We start from the raw sequence: 22,843 nt of genomic DNA, 5'->3' as shown, positions 1-22,843 counted from the left end.
CAGAGGGCAAGCAGCCACCTTCGTGGCCGGCGCCTGAAGGTGCGGGGTAGGATAGAGTGGTAGCTGGAGCATGTGCAGGGCTCACAACCCAAACCTGACTTATGCTACAGGAGGTTGTGGGCAGCTTCAAGCTCCCATGCCCCTTGGTTAGACGAGCTGTGCACCTTCTGCACCTCGCAGTGCTGATAAGTGCTACCTGCACCATCATGTGCTCGACATCGGTGTTTGGCCAAAATGCAAAAATGCTTGTGAGAGCCACACACATCTGCATGCAAACAGGAATGCCTTGGAGATCAGCCCTGGGAAAGGAACAGGTCTCTTACCYGCATAATAGCCAGGTTACACCTTTAATGGGAATCAACACGTACCTCACTCCAGTTCCCAACCTCCCAGCTGGGCATTGCAGTGGCTGCTACAGTAGTCGATGGCGGAAGAAAGGAATCCTCCTTCTCCGTCTTTTCCTTCTCCCATTGCTGTGGGAGTTTGGAGGTGGGCTGGGATAACTCATGTTCCCCATCGCCATAATCAAGTGTCCTTGGGGTTGCCCATGGTGAATGCTGCCCTGAAGCAGCACTGCYGAGCTGGACCATGCTAGAGGTCTGGTGTGCACTAGGAGACACAGACTCCATGTAATAGGTCATCTCCATATCATTCAGTCCCCTCTCGGTCCACCACGCTGGGTTTAACTCAGAGGGTGGCGTTGCTGCAGGATGAGCAGTAGGGCTCGGATATGAGGACACTGGCACGACTGGCGTCAGGGCACCTTGCTGGGTCAGATCACTGGATGTGAGCTGGGTAGATTGCCCAGGCACGTGGGGAGGCAAGGACACTGGTGGTGGAAAGGCCATTGTGGTCACTAACGTGGCCGAGGTTAGCGAAATGGCATTGTGGTACCCTGGCTGGGGGCCCAGCTCTGCTGTGGGGGCTCTTCCAGCTCCCGGCTCACTGCTGCCTGAGCGGGAGAGACTTGCACTGGGATCAGCCTCTTCACTACTCTTTCCCATCTCCTGCTCAGGTCTCTGCGTGGTGGGGAAAAGACCTGCTTTCTCTGTAGGCCGTGACAGCTCTTCGGCCTCTGGTGCTGTGGGCGTGCTTGCAGCCTCCCCTGCTGTTGCTCTCTCTGCCCATGCTTCCTGCTCTCCGGGGTTGGAGGTAGCATCGTTATTGTCACTAATGATGACAAAACCCTTTTCACTTGAGTTTTCGTGGCCTTTCCAAGCAGTGCCAGCCAAGCTGTGCTCTTTACTGCCAGCGTCATCAGGAACCTCTGTACTTTTATGATCTGCCTCTTTGCTCCCAGGCTCACCCCTGTGTTTGAAACCATCACGTGCATCGTTCCCCCCGGCACTGCCCCTGTCAGCAGGCACCGGCGGGGCGGGAATGTCCAAATAAGGAGACAAGGTGGGGAGGCCGCTGGCTGAAGAGTCCTGTTTTGAAACAGTCCTTGTCAGCACGGTTCTTTGGGAGTTATCAGGGGGCAGATTATTGTGGCTGTTTATAGAGTCCTGTGGTTTCACATTCTGGATGGATGGGTGGTCTTCAGAGCGGGGCCTAAGTATTTCTCCCCTCTCATCACTTGTGCTGTAAGGAACTGCATAGCCAGGAGCAGCCGTCCCGATAACCTCGTGCTCTGGGGCCACGCTAGGGAGGTCATTAATGGCTAGACCCCCAGGCTCCTTCTCTTCCTCATCGTGCACAGCAGCAGAAGCATTTGCTTCACTGGTTACTGCACTTTCTTCCTTTGCTCCTCCTCCTGGTTTTATGGTGTGCAGATCATCAGCAGGTATCTCCTGAGAATCCTCCACGTTATTGGTGCTCAGGTCTGGCTTAGGCACCTCACTTTTGGTGTCTTTCTCAATGAAGGGATTGTAAGACAGATCCTCGTGGAAATTGATAAAATTATAATCGTAATAAAAATCATCAACAAAGACATTTCCCTTCCTGGATGAAAAGTCCTCCTCAGTTATGATATTGACATCAYTGGACTCCGGAATATTTGGAATAAAGGGGTTAAATTTAGCAACATGGTTATTGGGAATGTAATGTATTTCATTAAATATTTCTCTGCTGGAAGACCCACTGCCAGACCAGTCAGTGTTGGTGTTTTCCAATTTCTTCTGGCACTGCTGCAAAGAGCAAATAGTTTCCGAGATTGGTCTTTGTGCAGGATCACAAGTTGCTTGAGTATTGTTGCTGCAATAAACAGGGCGCCTTTGTGTTCCGTTTCCGCATGTCACTGAACACTAGAAAAGGAAGAGAAATGAAAATTTAAGAGATGAGAGCAGGGCAGATTTAGGACAGTAAATCACAAGGATTTTATGAGCATGGGCATGAGAACGAGCCAAGCTAAGGGTATCGTGGGAATGGCTGTGCCACTTTGCACGCCTCCTCTCTGAGCTTCCAAAGTAGGAACCAGACTTTTCCATCAGCCAGGACGGCCTGGGCCCGGGCACAGCACAAAGGCACCTCGCATAATTCTGCACCTCTCTCACCACCCACTTGGTTCCTGAGGGTTTTGCTGAATACTGTGGTCCTTGATTCTGGAAGTCAGATCTGTGGTATTGGATAATCTGCACATTATTGAAAGGGTCTAGTTCTGGGCTGTTTCCCCATTAAAGACCATCTCAGTGGAGTGTATACATTGCAGGATATTTTGTTCATGGTGATCCTTGACCTGCATTCCAGCCAGAAACAATTTTCCCAGGAGACAGACACTCTGAAGGGCATTGGATAAGATGATCTAATAGGTCTTTTTTATGTGACCTATTGCCATGAATTACAGCTCTTCTTCTAGAAGAGATTTTTTTAAAGAAGGGGATAATAACATGGGTGTTGTCCTAGTAAACAAAAGAAAAAAAGCAAGGGTCAATAAGAAGTTTTGTTGAGGACACCCCCATCCTCACCATAATGGTCTCTTTGACATTGTTCAGTATAAAAGAAACCCACAAACTGGAAACAAGGACAGTGAATTTTTCTGCTCCATAAGTAAATAATAGTGCTACAAATATCACATGTGGGCTGCACAAGCCACAGATCGCTACATTTGCTATGACAGATGCTTAGAGCATTAGTCACATATACCAAAGTGCCTTACAAAATCCAGCTAATAAGAACAACCAACCAACAGGTCAAAGCCAGTAGAGGGGATTTCTGTAGAAATGCCTGTTATTTGGATGAARATGCATTGGCTGAGGCAAGGGTTTGACACAAAGCCACCAGCACATGGAAATTAGAGTTTAAGGTGGACGGACACACAGAGACCTCAGGATATCTGCAGAGCCCCTGGGCTGGGTCTGGCCAACCTGCTCCATGCGCGTGTGCACATGGGTGTGTGCACATGTGCAGCAGCTCTCACACACCAATGTTGTGACTTGGTCGTCCATAGGGCTGATCCAGCTCTCACCATGYGCTAATAAAGCCGGGAGACATCCTGCTGGGTTGCAAGAGCATGACAGCCACATCCTCTGTCCTACACAAACTTGTGGTGGGGAAAGGCTTAATAATGAGAGCTTCTGGCCGTAAATCACAAGTGTGATTTTTGCATCCAGGCAAAGCAACAACAGAGACTCTCTGRCACGGGTTTATCCATCCAGAACAGAGAATATACAACTGCCTGCGATGGCCGAACATGACAGCCAGGCCCTCCCTCCCTTTCTTACTATGGCTGATTGCAGGATTGTGGGTTTCTACCGCAGAGGAAAGACCTAGGAGACATGGGTTTGATCCCAGACCTGCCACGGCTTTGCGCACCTCCGTGTCCCACCTGCCCACCGCCAGTAAGAGCACRTTGCGGCCGCCCGGACCTGGAGGTGGGGTGACTCCCAGGACATGGGGACTAGCCGCAAGCATTCGATAGGATCCTGCCGTTGGGGGCCTGAATTCCTGCTATCACTGTGTCATCTTGGCTCAGAGTGACATCCATGCCTTCACTTCTGTCCTTAGCCTCTCAGGGAAAGGTTTTCAATTGCCTTTGTTCTCAAGTAAAATATACTCATTTATTTTGGGCCTTTTTCATTTTTTCACGGTCCTTGAGTGGGCCAGGTGCCGGATGGGACCTGCACTGATCCCTGTGCTCCTAATACCAGCTCTGGTCATCTCCCACCTGGGAGCCCACTCGTGGGATGTCTCCTTGTGGGCAAGGGCTGTCCTCAGTTCTGCATTTCCTGAGCTGTTGATTCGGCAGCCAAAAGGGGTGCCCAGCTCCCCRAGTGCCAGGCTGTGCCTTCATATCTCTTGGGAAATGTCAAATGGGAATGAAATCTAGACTAAGGAACGTGCCTGGCACAAGGGACGGTTTATAAAATCACGTATCCATTGCCAGGCATTTCYACTAGTTACACAATGCAGCTGAAATAAAATATTACCACATATCAGCCTCTCCAAACAGGACACAAACAAACTGGTTCACCCTACCGTGACACTGCTGTCAAAATAGGGAAGATGTAGGTCAACTTCYATAGCTTCCTTAAGCTAAAACTTCCTAGCAAGTGGCTCTAACTCTGTCCAGAAGAGAAACCCAGTGAGTTTCCAGATGTCCTAAATCTTGCAGGGGAATGGAGGAGGCTTATTTGTTTATCCTCAGCTATCAGGAAAGCCCCTGGCAAGACAGATAAGGAATAGCTTCAAAGGAGGAACACCCAAGGATTGCAGGAAAGTTTAGCATCAAGCACAAGGGCTGCAAGTCGCATTACGTGAGGCTGCRCGATGGGACGTGCTTCTGTGAGCAGGAGACAGATGCTCCTGCATGCATAGGCTCATATATTAATAAACAACAAATAATTTTTTGAGCACATTGATAACTTCTTTGGAAAGTCTGCAAAGCTGGATGCACAATGCTTCAGGGTCCTTCTGAAGGCATAAACTCCTAGACCCAAGAAAATGCTTAAACACAGTGGCTAACCAAACCTGTGAATAGTCCTTTCAGCTTCAATGGACTGCCTAGATGCATTAAGTGAAAGACACACATATGTACTTTCCTATATTAGGGTCTGCAAATATAAAAAAAGCAATAAACCCCTCTATTATCACTGGATAAATGGACTACRTTTCTGGAAAGCTTCCAGGTCACTCAAATTTCTCTATTTACTAGTGGCTGCGGAAATGGAGAAAAAAGAAGGTTCTCACTTACAGTGAAAGAAGAATAGAAAAGTTACAGACATCTTAAAATCTCGAGCACATTTTTCATGAGTTCACAGATTCACAGATTACAAAACCAAAAAGGACCATTGTGACAGTCTGTGCTGGCTCCATACATAGCACAGACCCGAAGGCAACTTGGAATTCATGATTTCTCCTTTAAACTCTTGCAGCCTTCTTTCTCAACTGTGCAATTGTGGCTTCTGCGGGCCTCTAGAAAAATATTTCTAAATAGCTCTCATTTAGCCTCCAAATTTTCTGTTCACATTTTTATTCTCTTTGTTTCTTAGCAACAAACTCAATTCCTATGCTCTGATTTGTCTTATGATATTTTTCTTCACACTGAACATTTTTTCAAACCACTGCTTAAATTAGAAGTTATGATTTTTTGGTTAAAAACCTCAGCCTGCAGTTAAGCTGATTCATAAAAATACAAAAATAAAAAAAGGCTACACAGAGTGCCCACAGAACGTGGCATTTTCTACTTGTTTTTTTCTTTCTCTCTTTCTAAATACATCGTTCAAAAATTCCCTTTGAGAAATAGCCCCATTTCACAGGAGCATTGCTGTGCAGGAGAGCAACTCCGAACCAGGTGTTTGGCTGTAATGCAGCAGCAAAAGTAAACCCCAGCTGGGCCAGTCCTAGCTGCTTGGACAGAAAGAATCTTTAAAAACATAATCAAACCAAACCCTCTGGAAGTGCCACTTTTGCAGAACAACCATGTTAATCAACCCGACCCGCTGAGAGCACCAGGGCACAAGGGGGTCCTGCTGCTTTTGCCATTTGCTGTCCTGCCCCTGGGCTCCTCGCGTGAGCACTGTTACTGCCGCAGCGACAGGCGTGCAGGGCTGCACGGTGCGGGGCAGGGGGGCACTTCCCCCGGCTCCCCCCGCCTCGGCTCAGCTGCTTTATCCCTGCAAAAGCCAGGGCCTCGTGCAAGCCAAGCAGCGATGTGCGCTGCTCCCGCAGTGGGAAGTTTGGCTCCAGCTTCTGTATTTTGGGAGGGGGAATAGAGATGGGTCAGTTTAAACCCAGTTAATGGCCGTCTGCCGACAAACGCACACATGCACTGTGCATTTAGACTCTGGCTTGCCTGTAGCACCTTGTTTCAGCCAGCATGAAATATTTTTGGTCTTTTGCCAAAACATAAGGAAAGACTTGTAATGTTGGAAAATACATTGAAGGCTTTAAAAGCTCTTGTTTCTGCGTTTCTAATTCCTTGCATCAAGCACTGAGTATGGCCTTCACCCTGATAGAGAAAGCAGCAAAACTCAAAGAACAAAAAAAATTTAACCTGCCTGGTGCTCATCCCTTACCCTGAAACCCTTCTGTACCTTGAAATTCCTTTGCATTTGATCTGGTTTTACAATGAAAGCCCACAGAAAAGATCATGTGGTGCCAGCAGAGCCAAACACATCCTGCACATGTTTATCTGAGTACTCCTCCAGCTTTGCAAGCAACTGCGACCACGGTACTCTTTGCGCTCTTTCTCACCTCTGACCAGTTCCCAGCGGTCCACTGGGAGGGACAGGGGACCTCCCTGTGACAGGGAGYGGTGGCTTCTGGCTTGGAGAGGTGCTGACAGTCTGCTTGCTGCAAAGCCCTCTGCTCATCCATCCCCACGCTCTGGATGCAAAGCACCGTCCTCTTCATGAGACCTGACTTACCACATGTGGCAGAACATTTTTGCCATTCGCCAACCCACCATCTAGGAAAAAACAAAAGGGGAAATCATTTAAGTAGGAGTGAGCGTGCAGAAGCCTGTCTGCTCCATGCTACAGCACGCTGAGCACTGCTCAGCGGTGGACTCATATAGCCGCATGGGCTCCAAACTGCAGCGGTATCTGGAGCCAGGAGATGAATGCAAAATGCTGCGGCTAGCTTGGACTTGAGCAGCCTCTAACATTCAGYGGGGCCTGGGGTCACGGGGGAATTAGGATCCCAACAGTGGCTTGTGTTTCAGCCCAACCAAAGGTCAGAGTGCCCAGATCGAGGGTCAGGGATGGATTAGTCCCAGTATTGTGTGGCCTGAGRTAGTTATTTACATAAAGATATAGAGGGACTCCTGGCCCTTTTCAGCACGGTGCTTTCCCAGGGCAGCTCACGGTCTGAGGGCCGAGCTGCAAACGCAGAGCGCCCTGTGGCTGTTCGGTGCACCGGTGAGGCTCCTCGCCATGGGCCAGCAGCAGGGGCTGGGCACCAGTTCTCAGCACAAGGGGAGAGGAGGTGCAAAATCAGCAGTGGAAACGGCTGCACACCTCCGAGGAGGCCGGCTTCTCAGCTGGTGCTCGCTGCAGTGCCACGGCAGCGGCCCAGGTCTGGCCTGCCCTCGTCACCCTGCTAGAGCAGCTCGGGCATTAAAGTTTTGCTGAGAAGGGGCAAAGGAAAAGAAAACGAACCTGGCTGGGCAGGGCTCCTCGCTGCACGTCCGCTGCTGGTCGTCGGGCCGGGTCAGCGCATCGCAGTACCTCTCCTCCACGATGCCGGCCAGCTTTTCCACGCAGTGCACGATCTGTCTCTGGACCCCTGGGGACACACAAGCAAGCACAAAACCCACGGGGTCGTTCTGGCAAGCTCCGTCTCAATGAAAACTGCCCTGGCACGTCAGGAGCTGTGTCCACCCGCACCCCTGCGCGTGAGCCGCTCTCAGCAGCCCGTTTCGGAGGGACCGCGGCAGGAACGTGGGAATTAAGCACCACCAAATGACGTGATTTGGTGCAGGGTTGGCAGACGTCAGGTGCTGACCGCTGCTTGCTGAGACACACGTGTGCGGTTCCTGGCGTAACGCAGGGACAGCCGGTGCCTTGTCCGGCCTCTCTCTGCCAGCCAGGCTCCCAGCCACCGCACCCTGATMCCTCTTTAAATCATCCAGGGAAAAACACTACCACAAGGAAAACAGAAAGATTACCACGTGGAAGGAATAAAATTCTCTGCCCACAYGAGACCCTTTGAAACACCAAGCAGCACAGATGTCAGTCAAATCACTGCTCTGGTGTGGTTTTACCCTTTTATTTGATTACTGCCAATGTAATCAAACCGCTAAGCATCCTCTGCCAGCAAGCTGCAGGAGGCCTTAACACAGTGTCCTAAAAACAGAAAAGAGAAAATGAGACCTCCGAAGCCCCCACTGGCACTGACGCTCAGGAGCCGTTACTGCGTGGGCTGGCCGTGCCGGAGCCGCTGGAGCCGCCGGAGCGCCGGCTCCGTGCTGGCCCCTCTCGCGCTGCCAGCGCCGCTGGCTGTCAGGCAGCAACGCTCCCACTCTGCCCGGGCAGTGCGGAGGAGAGGTGGAAACGTGGTCCGTGATACGAGAGGTATATGGTTAGACCTGCAAAACTTGGTGCTGGAAAATGACCCCGAATACCCAGCCCGGGGCCGGACGGCTATAACCAACTCGGGACCATCCTGGGCGCAGGCTCCAAGGCTTTACAAGCCCAGCACGGCGGCCAAAGCACAGATCTCCCCGGGGCTGGCAGGATGCCTTAGCTGTTTGTCCAGCATAAGGCAAGCCTTAGATCCTGCCCAGCGATCAAGTCTAAGACACTTCAAGCAGAAAGCCAAAAACCAGATTACAGAAAGATTTGGTAAATCTTGTACCCCTTAAAAAAAAAAAAAGATGTGAGATTATACTTCTTTCAGAGTTTGGGGATGTCGGGAAATACCTAAGAAGAGGCAACAATTCCATAAAACGGTCCATTAAACAACTCACTGCACTCAGCGTTTCTGAGCGCTAGCGGGTGAGCGACACCAGGAGCAAGCCTGCACGAGCCACCGGCGCCTCCGCCACCCCGCAGCCCGGGGCCGCCCGCGATGGACCTGCACACCACATCCCCGGTGCAGACACAGGGCTTCCTGCGTGAAGTATCAGCCTGCTCAAGCACCGGCAATGCYGCCGATTTCCCTCAGACTGAAGAGCTATTTTAATGAAATTGTTTGCATGAAACAACAAGTATCTCGCTCAGTACCGGGGCTCTTTAAAATAGGAAGCACCTGGTGAATGAGTGAGAAAGATCCCTGCTGACTCCTTCTGCAACAGGCATGTTGCTCACCACTGCCCATGACAGCATTGTGTCTGACACGCTTTATTTCCTTCCAATTCCAGGCAGCTGAAAATTAAAAAAAACTACTGAGAAAATATCTCTGCAGATGGAGGAAGCTGAACCTATGGGGTAGATCTGCAGGGCTTCTTAATTTGGATTTAACTGTGTATTCTTTAGGCGTAATATTAGTTGTACACTCTTTACTCACTGGGGAGACCTCTAAGTGGCTGCGCTCGCTGTCTTGGCTGCTGGACGCAGCCCGGCTCCGGGCAGCTCGGCGCGTGCCGGAGGCTAGGAGAGCCGGGCGCAGCGTGGGCGGCGAGGGGCAGTGACTCCTGCACCCCAGGGACGCGCAAATCCTTTGCCCACGGGCTGCTGCTCTGCCCGGCGGGGCTGGCTGGGGCAGCAGCCCGGCGACRGACGCCTCGTGCTCAAATCGGTGCTCGTCTCAGCCGGCTGATTGCCTCGATTTAAAGAAATGCAGSAGGCCAGCATTGCCTGGGCTGCTCCTGGGAAGTCCTGCGCTGATCCTGTGCAGATCCCTTGCAGYTTTAGACATTGCCTGTAAATGCTGGCTCACTAAACACATCCTAAAACAGCCTGGCAGGTATCTACTGCCCCAGACGCAGATACAACACTGCTATCGCACGGGAGCTGTGGCTGATATCGCCTCTGTGCAAACCGCCACCGTTCCAGCTCAGTCATGCTGATGTCAATCATTTGTCACCCCCAGCATTTTGTCTGCACTTCTTTAAAATGTCAGCAGCCCTGGGACTTCCAGCACTCCGCAGGTTTCCAAGGCAGTGAGGAAGCCAAGCCTGACTACCTTCGCCACGCAGGGCCAGAGGCTTCGGCCAGGCCCTCCTGCTTCAGTCCCACGACTTCTGGCTTAGCTGGAGCAAATATTTAAGRCATAAATCTTGCTCCAGAGAGCTCCGCTTCCCAAAGATAATCCCCAGCGTGCAGTTATTGCTTCAGTTCAGCTCATTGGGGTTTGCGGAGCTCAGCGCTCCGGCTCCTGCGGTTTTTGCAGTTCTGCGAGCTCTGCCCGGGCTGCCGCTATCTTTGTGCTAAGGTGGCACGAGGCGGCAGCTGCCATCCCTCACYCGGGGTAACGCCGAGGCCGCCATCCCTCTGACGGGTGAAGTGGCGCCTTTGCAGACACAGCGCAGACTTGCTCGAACGCAGGTCTGACCCAGTGCCTGTCTCTCCCCGTGCGGCTGCAAGCGTTGCTCTCTGACATCAACGCCGACTGCCTGCGACCGCGTGTATGAGCTTGAGTGTTCTCCATCTGAGTTCCAATTTACTTTACAACAGCGCTTTCTAATGTATCTAAATTGGCCCCAAAATCATTTTTGACCTTTTGTGTGGAAACAGCATAATCAAGAACATCCCGTGCTAGACAGTCCTTTTTTCCCTTATGAAAAATGATCATCATGTTCAAATCTAGATGAAAACCACCCGGTCTGGCACACTGTCAGAAAGCTGTGCTGACTGAAACCTGCTGAACATCTGGCCCACCATCATCTGCTTTACACTGTGCACAGCCTAGGCACCACGAGATGAAAAAGGCCCCTTCTTCTCCCACCAGGAAACTTGCATTAGGCTCAAGCCRCAAGACATAAACAGCAGGGTTAAAAAAATACAGTACACAGCTGTGTTCAGTACCTATTTGCTGAGTTTCCTGCAGGCAGAAGGTAACAAAACCTGCCCTGTAGCCCCAGCTGCACTTCTGTGATGGAGTCGACCTTTGCCCGCAGAGCAGCACCAGCAAATGTACCAGGGTCGCTGTTTGCACAAGCAGTCCCATTAAAAGCACGGCAGGATTAGCCTCTAACCCCAGCCCTGCTCCCGGGATGGGAGGGGGGGCAGCGCCTGGCTCGATGGGGATGAAGGCAGAGCGYCCCTCGAGGCGCAGCCTCTGAAGCTCCCCAGGGTCAGCGTCGGCCCCATCGGTCCTCGACTCAACCCCTGCCCCGGGAGCTGCTGCAGCTGGGAGGACCCTCCCTCTGCCAGGACGCACAGGGAGTTTTTCTTCTTTAAAGAAAGTCCTGGATTATGGAACATCTGTACTGTTATTGGGATGGGCAGAAGCTGCTGAATGGAAAAATAGCAGCTAAATTTCAAACTGGTCAGTGCACATTTCAATGAATATTTTCATGCTTTTAAGCAGCCAGACTTGTGTGCTAGGGAAGATCACAGGCCGGGAATGAGACCAGAGTGAGCTCAGGCTTTTCACACAGGCCCCAGGGCACTGGGCAGGCTGGGGGCTCCTGCTGCATCCAGCAGTGGCCTGGATCCCGCCTGCAGCAAAGGAGCGCAGGAGAGAAGAGCAGTCACCAGCAAGCAAAGGCAAAAATCATGCCTTGTTGAATACTGACAGCCCGTGTCTCCACGGCTTGTTCTGGGGGCATCTCAGGTCTCTGGGATGTACCTGCAGGCATCCTAGGAAAGGGGCATGGGATGCAGGAGGACTCCTGTGCTACGTGAGCGCAAAGGTTGGCCTAGGACAGCAGCAGTTACAGCCCTTCACTCCCTGCTCAGTCCCTTGGTTGCTCTCTGTGACCTTAAACACGTGACGAGCAACGGCTGAGCATGACCTGCAAAACGAGCAGTAGTTGGGTTTGCTTTGGTCCCTGCAGCCACTAGCAGTGCAACCATAGTTAATCTGAGTGGAAAATGCATTTCCCCCACCTCTTGCGTTGTGAAAAACCTCTGCAGACTTGGCCTTTGCACAGGACTGGAGCCTTGGTTCTGCAGGGAATCACGCATTTCAAGGTGGCAAAACCACGTGGAAGAGCATACCCGGGGAGATGTGGCGGGTCGGCTACGGCAAACAGGCTGCAGCCCCTGGGGAAGCACGTTATCTTGGCAGCCTCCATCCCTGACATTTCCTGATCCGCTGGCCATATCCTGATTCTGCAATTAGCACGCACACGTGTGTGTATACGTACTCGTGTGTGTGTGTGTGTGTGTGTGTGTATACACACACAGAGTCTTTTCTAGAGGGGGGCAACTGTATCCAAAGGGAAGTTAATTGGCAGGAATACAACTCTTTTTGGCAGCCTTTTGCCACGGTCGTAGCTAATGGATAAGTCATCCGATAAAGCCTCCTGCTTCCATTCTGCAGCACTTATGGGGTGAAATTTTTAAGGATGACCTCACTTTCAACGTTCTGTTTTGCTATCTTCTCTTGTCCTTCTTTTTGCAACACATACTTAACCCATGACTTGGGAGAGCTGTAAATAATAACCACAATCAGCTGAGATTGATACGAACCTACTAAAGCTGCTGAATTCTGCTGAAAAGAGGAAAGTCCCAAACTCCTTGGCTCCAGTGCTCCTGGGGCTTCAGAGTGCCAGCTGCTGACGGAGCTCGCTGTGCTGAGACCCTGGTGCTGTTTCTCTGACCTGAACCCCCCGCTGCGTTTCATGTTGTACCTGCATGGCCTCGTTTGGCCCAGGGAAAGCCAGGTGGCTTTCTGACGGCTGGCTGCCGGCGAGCACACCAAAGAGCTCCTCTCCTGCAAGGGGACACAAGGTACGAACTTCCTCGCAGACTGACTCCTGTCTGATTTGCTCCTGCATTTCCCTTCTATTCTGGAAACYAATTAATCAAAACATACAATTAAAAGCTGGTTTTAAATAAAAGCCATTGACCTCAACTCACGTCCTCCTCAGTTCTACACTCACAGTATGTTACAGGCACCAGTACAATCCACTGCCCTGAGCTCTCACAGCAAATATATAYAAAAAGCCCAGGAAACTCCTGTAGCACTGCAAACCTGCACAGTTCAGGGAAGCAYTAACATCTATCTGCTAGGAACTGCCAGGCAACATCTCCGAGCAYGTGCTGCTTTGTAGCGGCCCGGAGCAGGGTCCCTTCAGGAGCCTGGCCAGCAACGGCCAGGATACAAGAGCCTGGAGCAAAGGCTGGCAAAGCCTCCTCAGGCGCCTGGGAACACGGCTTGCCTCAGTTTCGTGTGCATGAGATGTGCACACAGGTACATATTCACCTATTAATAGAGGTTGCGTGCACCCCTTTTGCAGCTAYAGAAAATGACCAAAAAATGCTAATTTGCTTCAGTGGAAAAAAAGAATTACTGTCTTTGAATCCCCTTTGGTTTTCACACACGCAGATCCTTTTTTTCTTTTTTTTAAACACTTACTTAAAGCCCCAGGGGCAGCGTGAGCAGCCACGTGCGTGTGTCTAAGGCTGCCTGGGCACGCAGCGCGCTGGGGCCGGCCGCGCTCCTGGCCGGCCGCGAGAGCGTCTCAGCTGCAAACCGAGCTCCCGTGGGGCGAGCAAAAATAGACCCTTGGCACCTCACAGAGCAAAATTCAATCGGAAGCGCTCGTGCCCCGGGCCCTGACACTGCCGCTCTCGAGGAAGGATGCGCAGGAGCCGGCCGCCCCTCCGCAGGGTGCGCGGCCTGGTGCCCTCCCGGGCGGGCAGCCGCTCGCAGCCGTGCGAGACGAGGGCTGACAAGGGCCCTGCGCCGCGCTCACCCCTCCCGCCACCGCTAAGGGAGCATTTGGCCGGTGAAAAAGCCAAAAAACCTCAAGAGAGACCCTTCCAGCTCCTGTTTACGGAGTAAAACGAAAACATTGCTCTCTGTTGGTCMTGAGGAGCGCAGTGAGATAAAAAGACCACACAGGCTCACACACACACACATCCCTCAAAAGCTTCACGTCCTGCTGGAGCCAGGGGACCTCGGGGACACGCGGGGTTCAAAGGGAGGGTGCGACGCTGCGCGTACGCCGTCTGGACTGTCCGTTCCCTGTCTCCAATAAACGCTTGGACGTCCAGCCTTCACCCTGCTGACCAGCGGCCCCGTGGCCTCCTCAGGCAGCTGCACCCGCGGCCCCACGTGCACCTCCGGCTACGAACACGTTGCCTGCCCTGGGGGGCCCGGCGGCGACGTTCCCCCATCGCCCTGCGCGCGCGCAGCACGACGGCGTGCTGCAAAACTGCGTGAGAAACACGTTTCTGGGGATCAAACTGCAAGAATCCCCTGCCAGCAAGGAGCTGGCCGGCGTGGCAGGGCTGCCGTGCAGGCGACCCGCGCTCCCCGTCTCCATGCGGATGGCAGAGCCGGAATAACGGGAAGCCCTCCTGGCTTCTCCCAGCTGTGGCCCCGCAGAGCCCTTTGGAGCGACGGGTGAAGCACAGGCATTTCTGGCAGCTAACACGGAGGCGGCCGCGGCTGCTGCCCACCCTGCGATGGAGGCAGCGCTGGCTTTCCAGGCTGCCGAGGGAGACGGCTGCCGCAGCCCGGCCCCGGCTCAGCCAGCCCCAGGACCTGCTCTGGGACAACCCTCCGCCGCTGCATTCTCCTCTCTCAGCTTCAGAGCGGCTCAGGGCATGGAYGTGCCTCGGGGCTCGAGGGGATGAATTTGACTTCTCTAACCCCTGCCCACCTTGAGGGACATCGGCAAACGCGGGTGCATTTGACAGAGGCCTTGGTGCAGAGGGGGGTTTCCCAAATCCTGCACCAAGGCTGGGAGAGAAGCTGCTCCCTGCGTTGCCCTTTGTGGTCCCAGCCACAAACCTCTGCGGCCCATGTCGGCACACCGGGCGGCCCCYGAACCCCCTTCCCCCGTGAGAACCAGCCCAGCCACCGGCTCCCAGCCCTGCGCGGGGAGGAGGACGCAGAAGACAGCACAGTGGGGAGGGGAAGGGAGGAAGAGGAGAAGAAAGCGTCCAAGGGACGCAGAGGCCCGCGGTCCCGGTGGCGGGCAGCGCAGGAAACCCCTGCCGCAGTGGCCGCGTGATGCCGGCAGCGCTGCCCTGCACGAGCCCGGCCAGGGCGACGCACGGGGCAGGCTCCAATCTGCTCTCCAAGAAATTCTTGAAATGGTCCCCTTCCCGCCAGAGGGTCAGCCAGGCTGGAGAGCAGCCATCTGATGTTTGTTTGGTTTCTCTAAAGCTCTTTTGTTTCAATCAACCTGAAGGCTGAGGAGCAACCGGCGCAGTAACAGGACACCAAGCCAAGAGGAAAGAGCTGATAAAGCGCGGACTCCCTGCTGCTGAGTGCAGCGGGGGGTTACGGGATATTTATGACCTCAGCAGATGTTTCTTTTTTTCTTTTTTAACCTACTGAAACCAAAGACCAAAGAATTTCTAAGGCAAATGCCAGCCGACTGCTCTGATGTGTCTCCTAGGCTGTGATGTAGAACATGGCATGGGCTATAAGCACTTTCTTAACACCGTGTTTTGCCAGTTTTGCCACAACCTGCCTGTCTCGGATGCCTGCCATGGCCGGTGGTGCTGCACCCCAGAAGAGGGGTCCCACCTGGCACCCTAGCGGGAATCCCTGCCTGACACAGTCCTGCTGGCGTTTACATCTTCTAGAACGAGAAACAGATCAGGGGACTAACAACGAAAAAGTGACTTCCGATAACATGCTGCATCGCTGGAGTTTCGTACACGCCTGCGACAAGGGGATACTCTGGGGCTCATCGGCTCCTCTATCGCGCTCGCAGGCATCACAGCCCGGGCCGCGGCAGTGCGCGGGCTGAGCGAGGGACACTCACCGGTGCCGCATGTGGCAGTGCACGTCGTCCAGGAGCCGTACCGCCAGAGGAACTCTGCCTGCTGAATCTCGTTCTCGCTCTCCGACTCCCTTTGGATGGTGTACTGGTAGCGGACGCCCGGGTTAGTTTCCTGAAACAACAGCTGTGGGGAGACAGCAGACGATCAGAGATGGGGTTTGTTCAGAGAAATCAGGGCTGGCTGTTGCAGTCAAGGGGCTTTTCAGCACTTTGTGTCGGTCAGGAGACAACAGAGCGCTGGGGCGGCCACAACCYGCCCAGCGTGGCCATAAAGGACGTCATTCCCTGGCCGGCTCTGGAGGAGAGCAGCAGTTGTCCCCCCTTGCTTTCTGCTGGCAAGGCAGCGACGGTGTGGCTGTTACCCCAGCAGTAGCACACATCCGTCTGAGAAACAGAGCGAACGCTAGCAAATGGCCAAATCAGTGTAAAAGCAATGGAACTGCCCCAACAGACCCTGCTGAGCTCATTAGGCTTGTGTAAAAATTAGATAATAACAAAACAACAACAACAAGAGCATTGATAACTTCCAGGACTTTGGTTTTATGTCTCTTTATGTCTTATGACAAAGAGCCTGGAAGGACTCCCCTGATAATCCTGTTCTGTCCCACCGCCAAGTGCAGGMCCATCCAAGGACCTTCTCAAGGTTCAGCGTGCCGTGGGTCCTTCCTGGGGAAGGCTCAGATGAGGCTGTTTGCTGAAAGCTTTGCTAGGGAAGCCCAGTTAAGCTTGCCTCTGAAGCAGCGCGGATGGCCCACTCCCTTCCCGGAGYGTGACTCGCTTGGGGGCTCACAGACCCAGCGGCCTTAGGGCACACCGCTCACTTTCCAGCAGCCCCCGGGCTTTCCCCGGGGGTTGCCGTGCTGAGCACACATTCACCAAAAACCCTGCTGGGCAGATACAACTCCTCACCAAGCAGATACCAAAACAGCCGCAGAGCGGAGCAGAGCTCAAGTGCATCTGCTGAGCCGCGAGCAGAGAGCCCCGCTGGCTCGGTCCATGCTTGTATGCAGCCGGGGCGCAGGGGAGCTTGGAGCAGGGCGCCCAAACCACCTCGCTCTAGAGCCCACGTTAGTCCAGATTTGCACCTCTAACTTGCTGAGAGCGTGCGTCAGCAGCAACAGGCTGGTGCAACTAGGCTGTACCTGGCCCTGCAGCCTGACGTGCACCCTTGCACCGCGCACGGCGACAGCGGGGCTGCATCTGCGACCTGCAGTAAGACATTCCCAGAGCAACTTCTGACCTGCTGTGGTCTAAGAACGGCTGAGGCAAATAGGAAATAACTGACGTGCAGCCAGCCCCAAGCAGGATTTGGCTGGAGAAATAACACTTGAAGGAATTTCATTAATTTCTCCCCACTTGAAATGTGATTCTTGCTGTTTTCAAAATGAACGAAGCAGCTTCTACAGCAGTTAATATAAATGCAGTCCAAAGCACCTCCAGCACCAATCAGCACTCAGGAAAGCCTGTGAGTTTAGCCTTGTTTTTTCAGTCTAAGTGCTCCCSTTATTGCCAAAGCCGTGTTGTTCTTGGAGCTTTGGCAGGAGAGAGGGCATCTTTCCAAAACCTCATCATGAATATTGAAACATTTTTCTCAAAAGGTTTTAATCAGGTTACAAATCCCAGACAGCTTTCTAGAGATTTTCTGGTGTTATGCACGCCAGTGATCACATTAACAGGGGAAAGCAGTGCTTGGAGCAAGATGAACTGAGGGTCCCTCTCACATTTTTTCCTGAATGTCTGCTAAAACCATTTCTGTGACACAAATGCGAAAAGCAAAGTCTCTGGCCGCTTGACTCTGTCAGGTGTGACTCCAGGGTTAGCTCATGCAAAAAGGGCTGGCGGTTGTGAAAGCCCRGTCGGGCTCAGACGCTGAGCCTTAACCACAGGGCAGAAACGGCAGCACGGGGACCGGCTCCTGGCTGTCCGCTGGGACGTACCCACCCTGTCCCTGCCATAACCCTTCTGTAGTTCAGACTACTCATACCCCGGGCGCTGAGCCTCGCTCAGGCTCACAGGCTAGAAGAGGTTGCAGTAAACCAGGTTCAGTCTGGCCGGGGGAGCCCTGCTCCTGCTGCGGCCGATGCACGGCCRTGTCTCTGCTCGTTCCCAACGGCAGAGGCTTTTTGCTGCACTGGACCCAAGAGTAGTGGTCCTGAACGTCTCCTGCCAACGCGTGGCTGAACCAGGCAGACCTGGCCTGCAGCTGGGACATGAGATGTGCTGCACAGCCGCTCTCCTCCCCTTTGCTCAGCACAGGGTATCCTGGCACGGGGAATGCCGGATGTGGCACTCCCTTTGCTCTCCAGCATGGCTCTGACTAGGATGCGGGTTTTTCTGGCATGCATAAAAAAAGAAGAGTTTGATGCTTCATATCCCAGGGCAGATCTATGTCAGCCACTGCTGCCATTCCCTCTTCACCAGAGCAATCCACAGAGGAAGCAAACGCAAACAGAAATAAGCCAGGAAATCTGGACTCTGCAGAATTACAAAACCCCAAACTCCTAAAAGCTCCCTCTTTCCTCTCCCCAGATAAGTGAGCCCGGGCTGCCACTCACTAAGGGAATCTCTTATTTCCTCCTTCTGTTGCACTAATTAAGGCAGAACACCCAGGAGAGGCAATCATCATCTTCATTTATCAGGGGGTAGTTAAAAGGGAAAAAACAAGGTTAAAATACAGTCATCAAGCAAACCTCCAGGGCCCAAGTGTAATTCACTCATATGTCCTGTTTGGTTTGATTTCAAAGACACATTTTTACACTGCACATTGTGTAATCCTTTGAGACACTTATTGTTCACATTTGTAACTGCAGTGGTCAAAAATGACCAGATCTTGCAGCACAAGAAATTTCACTCTGGTCCTGGCCGTGCCATAGTCACTGCAACAATTCCCACGGGCTTCTCTAGGGGAAAAATTGGCTTCATGGGCATGAGGATGTTGGCTCTCAAAAGCTCTGCATTAACTGGCAGCCTTCGCACTATTAACTCACCCTGGCTGTCATTTCCAGGGTAAAAGGCATGTCAACAGCAGCAGCAAACGGCTTCCTGGAAACCTGCGTGGGAATAACTGCCCTAAACTCATGGTGCCTTGTTACCTTTCAGCCGGCCTCTGCACAGATATTTATAACCCCCGCAAAGCTGTGCAAAGCTCATTAAAATATAAGCCATGCTGAAAAATAATCCCCCTGGCAACTCTTTTCCATGGAAATAAGGTGAAAATTAATAGACTAGGATTTGTTTGCAAAATAGGGCAATTTTCAGATAAGCACCAGAACTCCTGCTACTGCAATTCAGAAGGGGCTTAGTGAGATTCAAGTAGGGCTCTGATGAAGAGTGACACACCAGAGGTGAATTTGAGAAAAGGCTTCCTGGGGATGAAGGACAACAGAAGTGAGTTTGGACTGCCTGGGCCACGCACTGGGAAGCCTCGGATACTTGGGAAAGTAACTTTTCTTCTGGAAATCATGAGTAACTTACCAGCTGCAGGGAAACTAATATGCATTCTCATTATGTCGGAAAACACAAAGACTCTCCTGCCGACCCAGAGGTATTGGGATCGTCAGAGTAAACAGTTCAATCTAGAAATAAATAAACTCTGAAATTCATTAACTGCTAAATCTGCTCCCTTGACAGCCTGCTCTATGCAGAGAAGTCTTCTGAAGTGAACACTGTCAGTGAGCAGGAGACGGGTGGATGCTCCCCTCACTTCTACCATCCTGAAAATACATTTGTGCAATGGTGGTTTTTTATGTATTGCATTTTTGGACTATGTGGTTAATTGTAACCTCTCCTGTTCAGAACCAGCTTTTCACTTTAGGCACAGGGACATGTCCCAGGTTTTCCTTCCACTGCCAGTGGCCAACAAAAGGCAGTGTCACTCCCAAGATAGATGCTAGCCTCATTAAAGCCGCAGGATCTGATGAAAATAATGACCTCTTTTGGGGGGAAAAGTAGCTTAATGGAAATTCCCATGTGGAAAAAAGGGTAAAACTGAAATTTCTTGTTTATTTTTTTTCAGGCAATTTCAAATTATCCCTTTGGATTTTTAAATTCTGCCTCAAGTGTTTTTGTTATGAAGCAGAGCCTGACCTGCAATGCCCTTGACAGCATCACCCGTGTTTTAGACTTGCTTGCGTACCCAGTGAGGAATGGGAGCCGAGCGTGATTCACGCCTTACAGCGAAGGGCCGTGCTTCTTGCCAAGACCCGAGGCGCTGCAGAGGCTGGCGAGGTGCCGCTGCAGAGCGCGCTGCGTCGCAGGGGGACGACGGCGGGCCACCCTCCCGCAGCAGCGCACGGCACCGCGACGCAGCAGCCCCGCAAGTCCTCGCCGTCCGCACCTGGGAGGGGGACGCAGCCGCGGGGCTGCTCCCAAACCCCACCTTCACTGGCAGGCGCGTCAGCCCTGCTCGAAACATTGCGTTCTCTTCCCCTGCTCCTGATAAGATATGGACGAGACCTCAGGAAACAGGCTATTTCTCTTCATATTCTCTCTCCTATGTAAATATTTTGAGGAATGCTGCAGACTGGAAGGAACGTGGGCCAGATCCACCCACTAATTTTGAAACAGGCACCGCAGGCCAGTAGTATCTTTTTGGCGGCCGACCACGTTTGCTCCCAGAGAGAGACACTCCGTGAACAGACGCGGGCACGGCACAGTCTGCTCTGGGCCGGTCCCTTGGAGGAGGTGGCAACACGCGCCGTGCTCCTCGGCAGACCAGCGGTCGGGCCGCTCGCGGCATACACATCCCGGTGCTACTGGCCCCATCCCTCATCCTCGAGCTGGGGACAGAGGCATCCGCCCTTGGAAGCAGGTGAGTCGCTTCTGCTTTTTGAGCTTCAGGGTCCCAATGGGCTAAATAACACCCATTTTAAGTGCCATAATGGACCGCCTGAACACAACCCTGCCACATACCCTGACCATGACCAGCGAGAGCCCAGACAATACCTGGATCCACACGGGCTCCACAGTGGGCCCTGGCGATGTGAGGTTCTCCCAGTTTCCCGTCCTCGCGTAGGTGAAGGTGGTCCCGGCCACTCTGTAATCCCCGTTCCACTGGATGGTCCAGCCGCCGTTCAGGAAATATTTCTCTGGGTCTTCGCTCCGCAGGGCCAGAAAATTTCCAGCTTCTGCAACTTCTTCAATCCTAATCTCTCGGGCTCCAACTGGGATAATCCCAATATCAACATATCCTGGGAACATAATTGAACATCGGTCTCAGGCCAACCAAGGAATACTGTGCCAGGCACAATCCGTTCTTCAGGTTGAGCTGCCAGCATCATATCAATCGCTGCATCTTTGTGGCTACGCGGCGGACTCTAGTAAAACCGCCTTTCCTCTCCAGTGGGCAACAAACRCTGTTTTGCACTGAACTTAGTTACGTTCTCTGCTGGGAGAGCCCATCACAGCATGAAGCACTTCTCACACGAGCACTGGCAAGGCAATCACCATACTTTCACCGTGCCCTTGTCAGCCCCCAAAATCCTCTTTAAACCTTTTCGAAATGGCTCCAGCCTGCACAGATTTGTTTACAGTAAATGAAAATTTTTCTTCTGAGGAGCAAGAAGTGGAAAGATAATCAACTCCACACCTCCCTGTGCTACTGCTCAAACCCTATCTGAGCAAAATGAACAGGTCTGGATTAAAAAAAGACTCCAAATGAACAGCACCAGTGAGCCTGGCTTTTACTTCTGAGTACAAATCAAATAAATAAGATAGAAAGGAAACTGTATTTCCCTCAGTTTCCTGGATGTCCCATCCATAGCTCTGAGGAACAATAGCACTTGCTAAACAATCTGCCTTCTCTATATGTTGCCTCCACTCTCCCACATTGAAATTCCTGCAGCAATGTAACCACAGGGTTTTTGTTTGCAAACCAACCCCCGTCACCCTGCACTGCTGATAAAGGGAAAAAGAAGCTCTACAGACCATGGGTGTTTGTTTTAAGGAAATCATTTAAAACAACAATCCACTTTTCCCCTCTCAAACAGTTGTGAGCTTTGTTTTTGCCCAAACTCCATTTTGTTCACCTGACTGGTTTGCACTGAAGTGTTTGGTTACTAGGGGGGCTTAGGCAGACTGCTAAAAGTCCTGGGCAYGCTGCTTTATTTTCTTCCTTAAGGGAAAGTAGTTTCTGTCTGTATCACTGCATAAAACCCGTGAGTTAAGCCCCAGAGTGTCCATCTGAGACCCTGGCCACCCCTATCACAGGGGAGGGGAAAGCCAAGCCTGAGGACAGGTGATGCCATCTCTGTGCAGACCCTGCCCTCACGCCGTGCATGCAAGARCTTGTCCTGCTGGCTCACCAGCCGCGTAGGCAGGCTGCCCGCCCCGGGGAAGGGCTACGAATGCCACGGTCACCGGCAAGGGCTGTCCGAGCATGACACTGCTCCCACGGCTCCTTCAGTCAGCGGGATCAGATTTAACCCACGGGATTCCCAAGGCAGAGGATTCCTGCCTCAGCAATCCCAGGCCCTTTGCAAGGGTGGCATGGGCCTCCTGTATGCAGGATCTGACCCGTCTGCCCATCAAAGCAGCTTTACTCCATCTCATCACTGCCCTACCCCTTGTGTCCTRCCCCTTTGCCCCGGGTAGGAGCTGGGTTTTACCCTGGCACCCGTCGCGTTGCCCCTGCTGGGCCAGGAACACGACCGCCCACGGGCACCAGTGCGGAGAGGACTGTGCCACGCAGCCTTACCCAGCCCCTCGCTGTCCTCGAACATCTTCTTCACGGTCTGGCAGGTGGAGCCATTGCCATGACACACGCCACACCGGTCCTCGACTGCATTGGAGTCGATCTCGTAGTCACAGCCCACGTTCTGAAACACAAACCCCGGGATCAGCCTGTCACTGCAGGCACACACAGCAGGAGGACCCAACCTGAGGTGGCTCTGACCACTCAGGAGTTTTGCTATGGGATCAACAATCAAACACGGGAAATAACAACAATGATGACAACCAGCTTCGATGGGGAAATATTCTTCCTTAATGGGGGGAAATAAGGAATATGGACTGGAGAGTTACTCGCACAAGCTGCAGTCCTTCCTGAGAAGGGGCAGTGATACATCTAAGCAGGCTGCAATACTCGTTTCTGATTCTCTAATATATGCTGGCAGT

At 52.5% G+C, this 22,843-nt stretch overlaps 1 protein-coding gene across 1 annotated transcript in view; it reads right to left on the bottom strand.

The window, feature by feature from the left end:
* The window catches only part of ADAMTS7 (ADAM metallopeptidase with thrombospondin type 1 motif 7), a gene marked incomplete at its 5' end in the record, with an annotated part of 77,797 nt that overhangs the window by 19,999 nt on the left and 34,955 nt on the right, over positions 1–22,843 (bottom strand). The window contains 6 exons of the mRNA XM_026060722.1: positions 369–2,243; positions 6,631–6,844; positions 7,536–7,662; positions 15,713–15,854; positions 20,675–20,919; positions 22,425–22,545. Coding sequence (XP_025916507.1) covers positions 369–2,243; positions 6,631–6,844; positions 7,536–7,662; positions 15,713–15,854; positions 20,675–20,919; positions 22,425–22,545 — 2,724 coding nt within the window. The remainder of the gene's footprint in view (positions 1–368; positions 2,244–6,630; positions 6,845–7,535; positions 7,663–15,712; positions 15,855–20,674; positions 20,920–22,424; positions 22,546–22,843) is intronic.

This window comes from Apteryx rowi, unplaced genomic scaffold (assembly GCF_003343035.1).
Source record: "Apteryx rowi isolate R43461 unplaced genomic scaffold, aptRow1 scaffold_170, whole genome shotgun sequence".
Taxonomy (NCBI): Eukaryota; Metazoa; Chordata; class Aves; order Apterygiformes; family Apterygidae; genus Apteryx; species Apteryx rowi.
The sequence above is the reverse complement of the archived record's forward strand: the minus strand, read 5'-3'. Positions and strand labels throughout refer to the sequence as shown.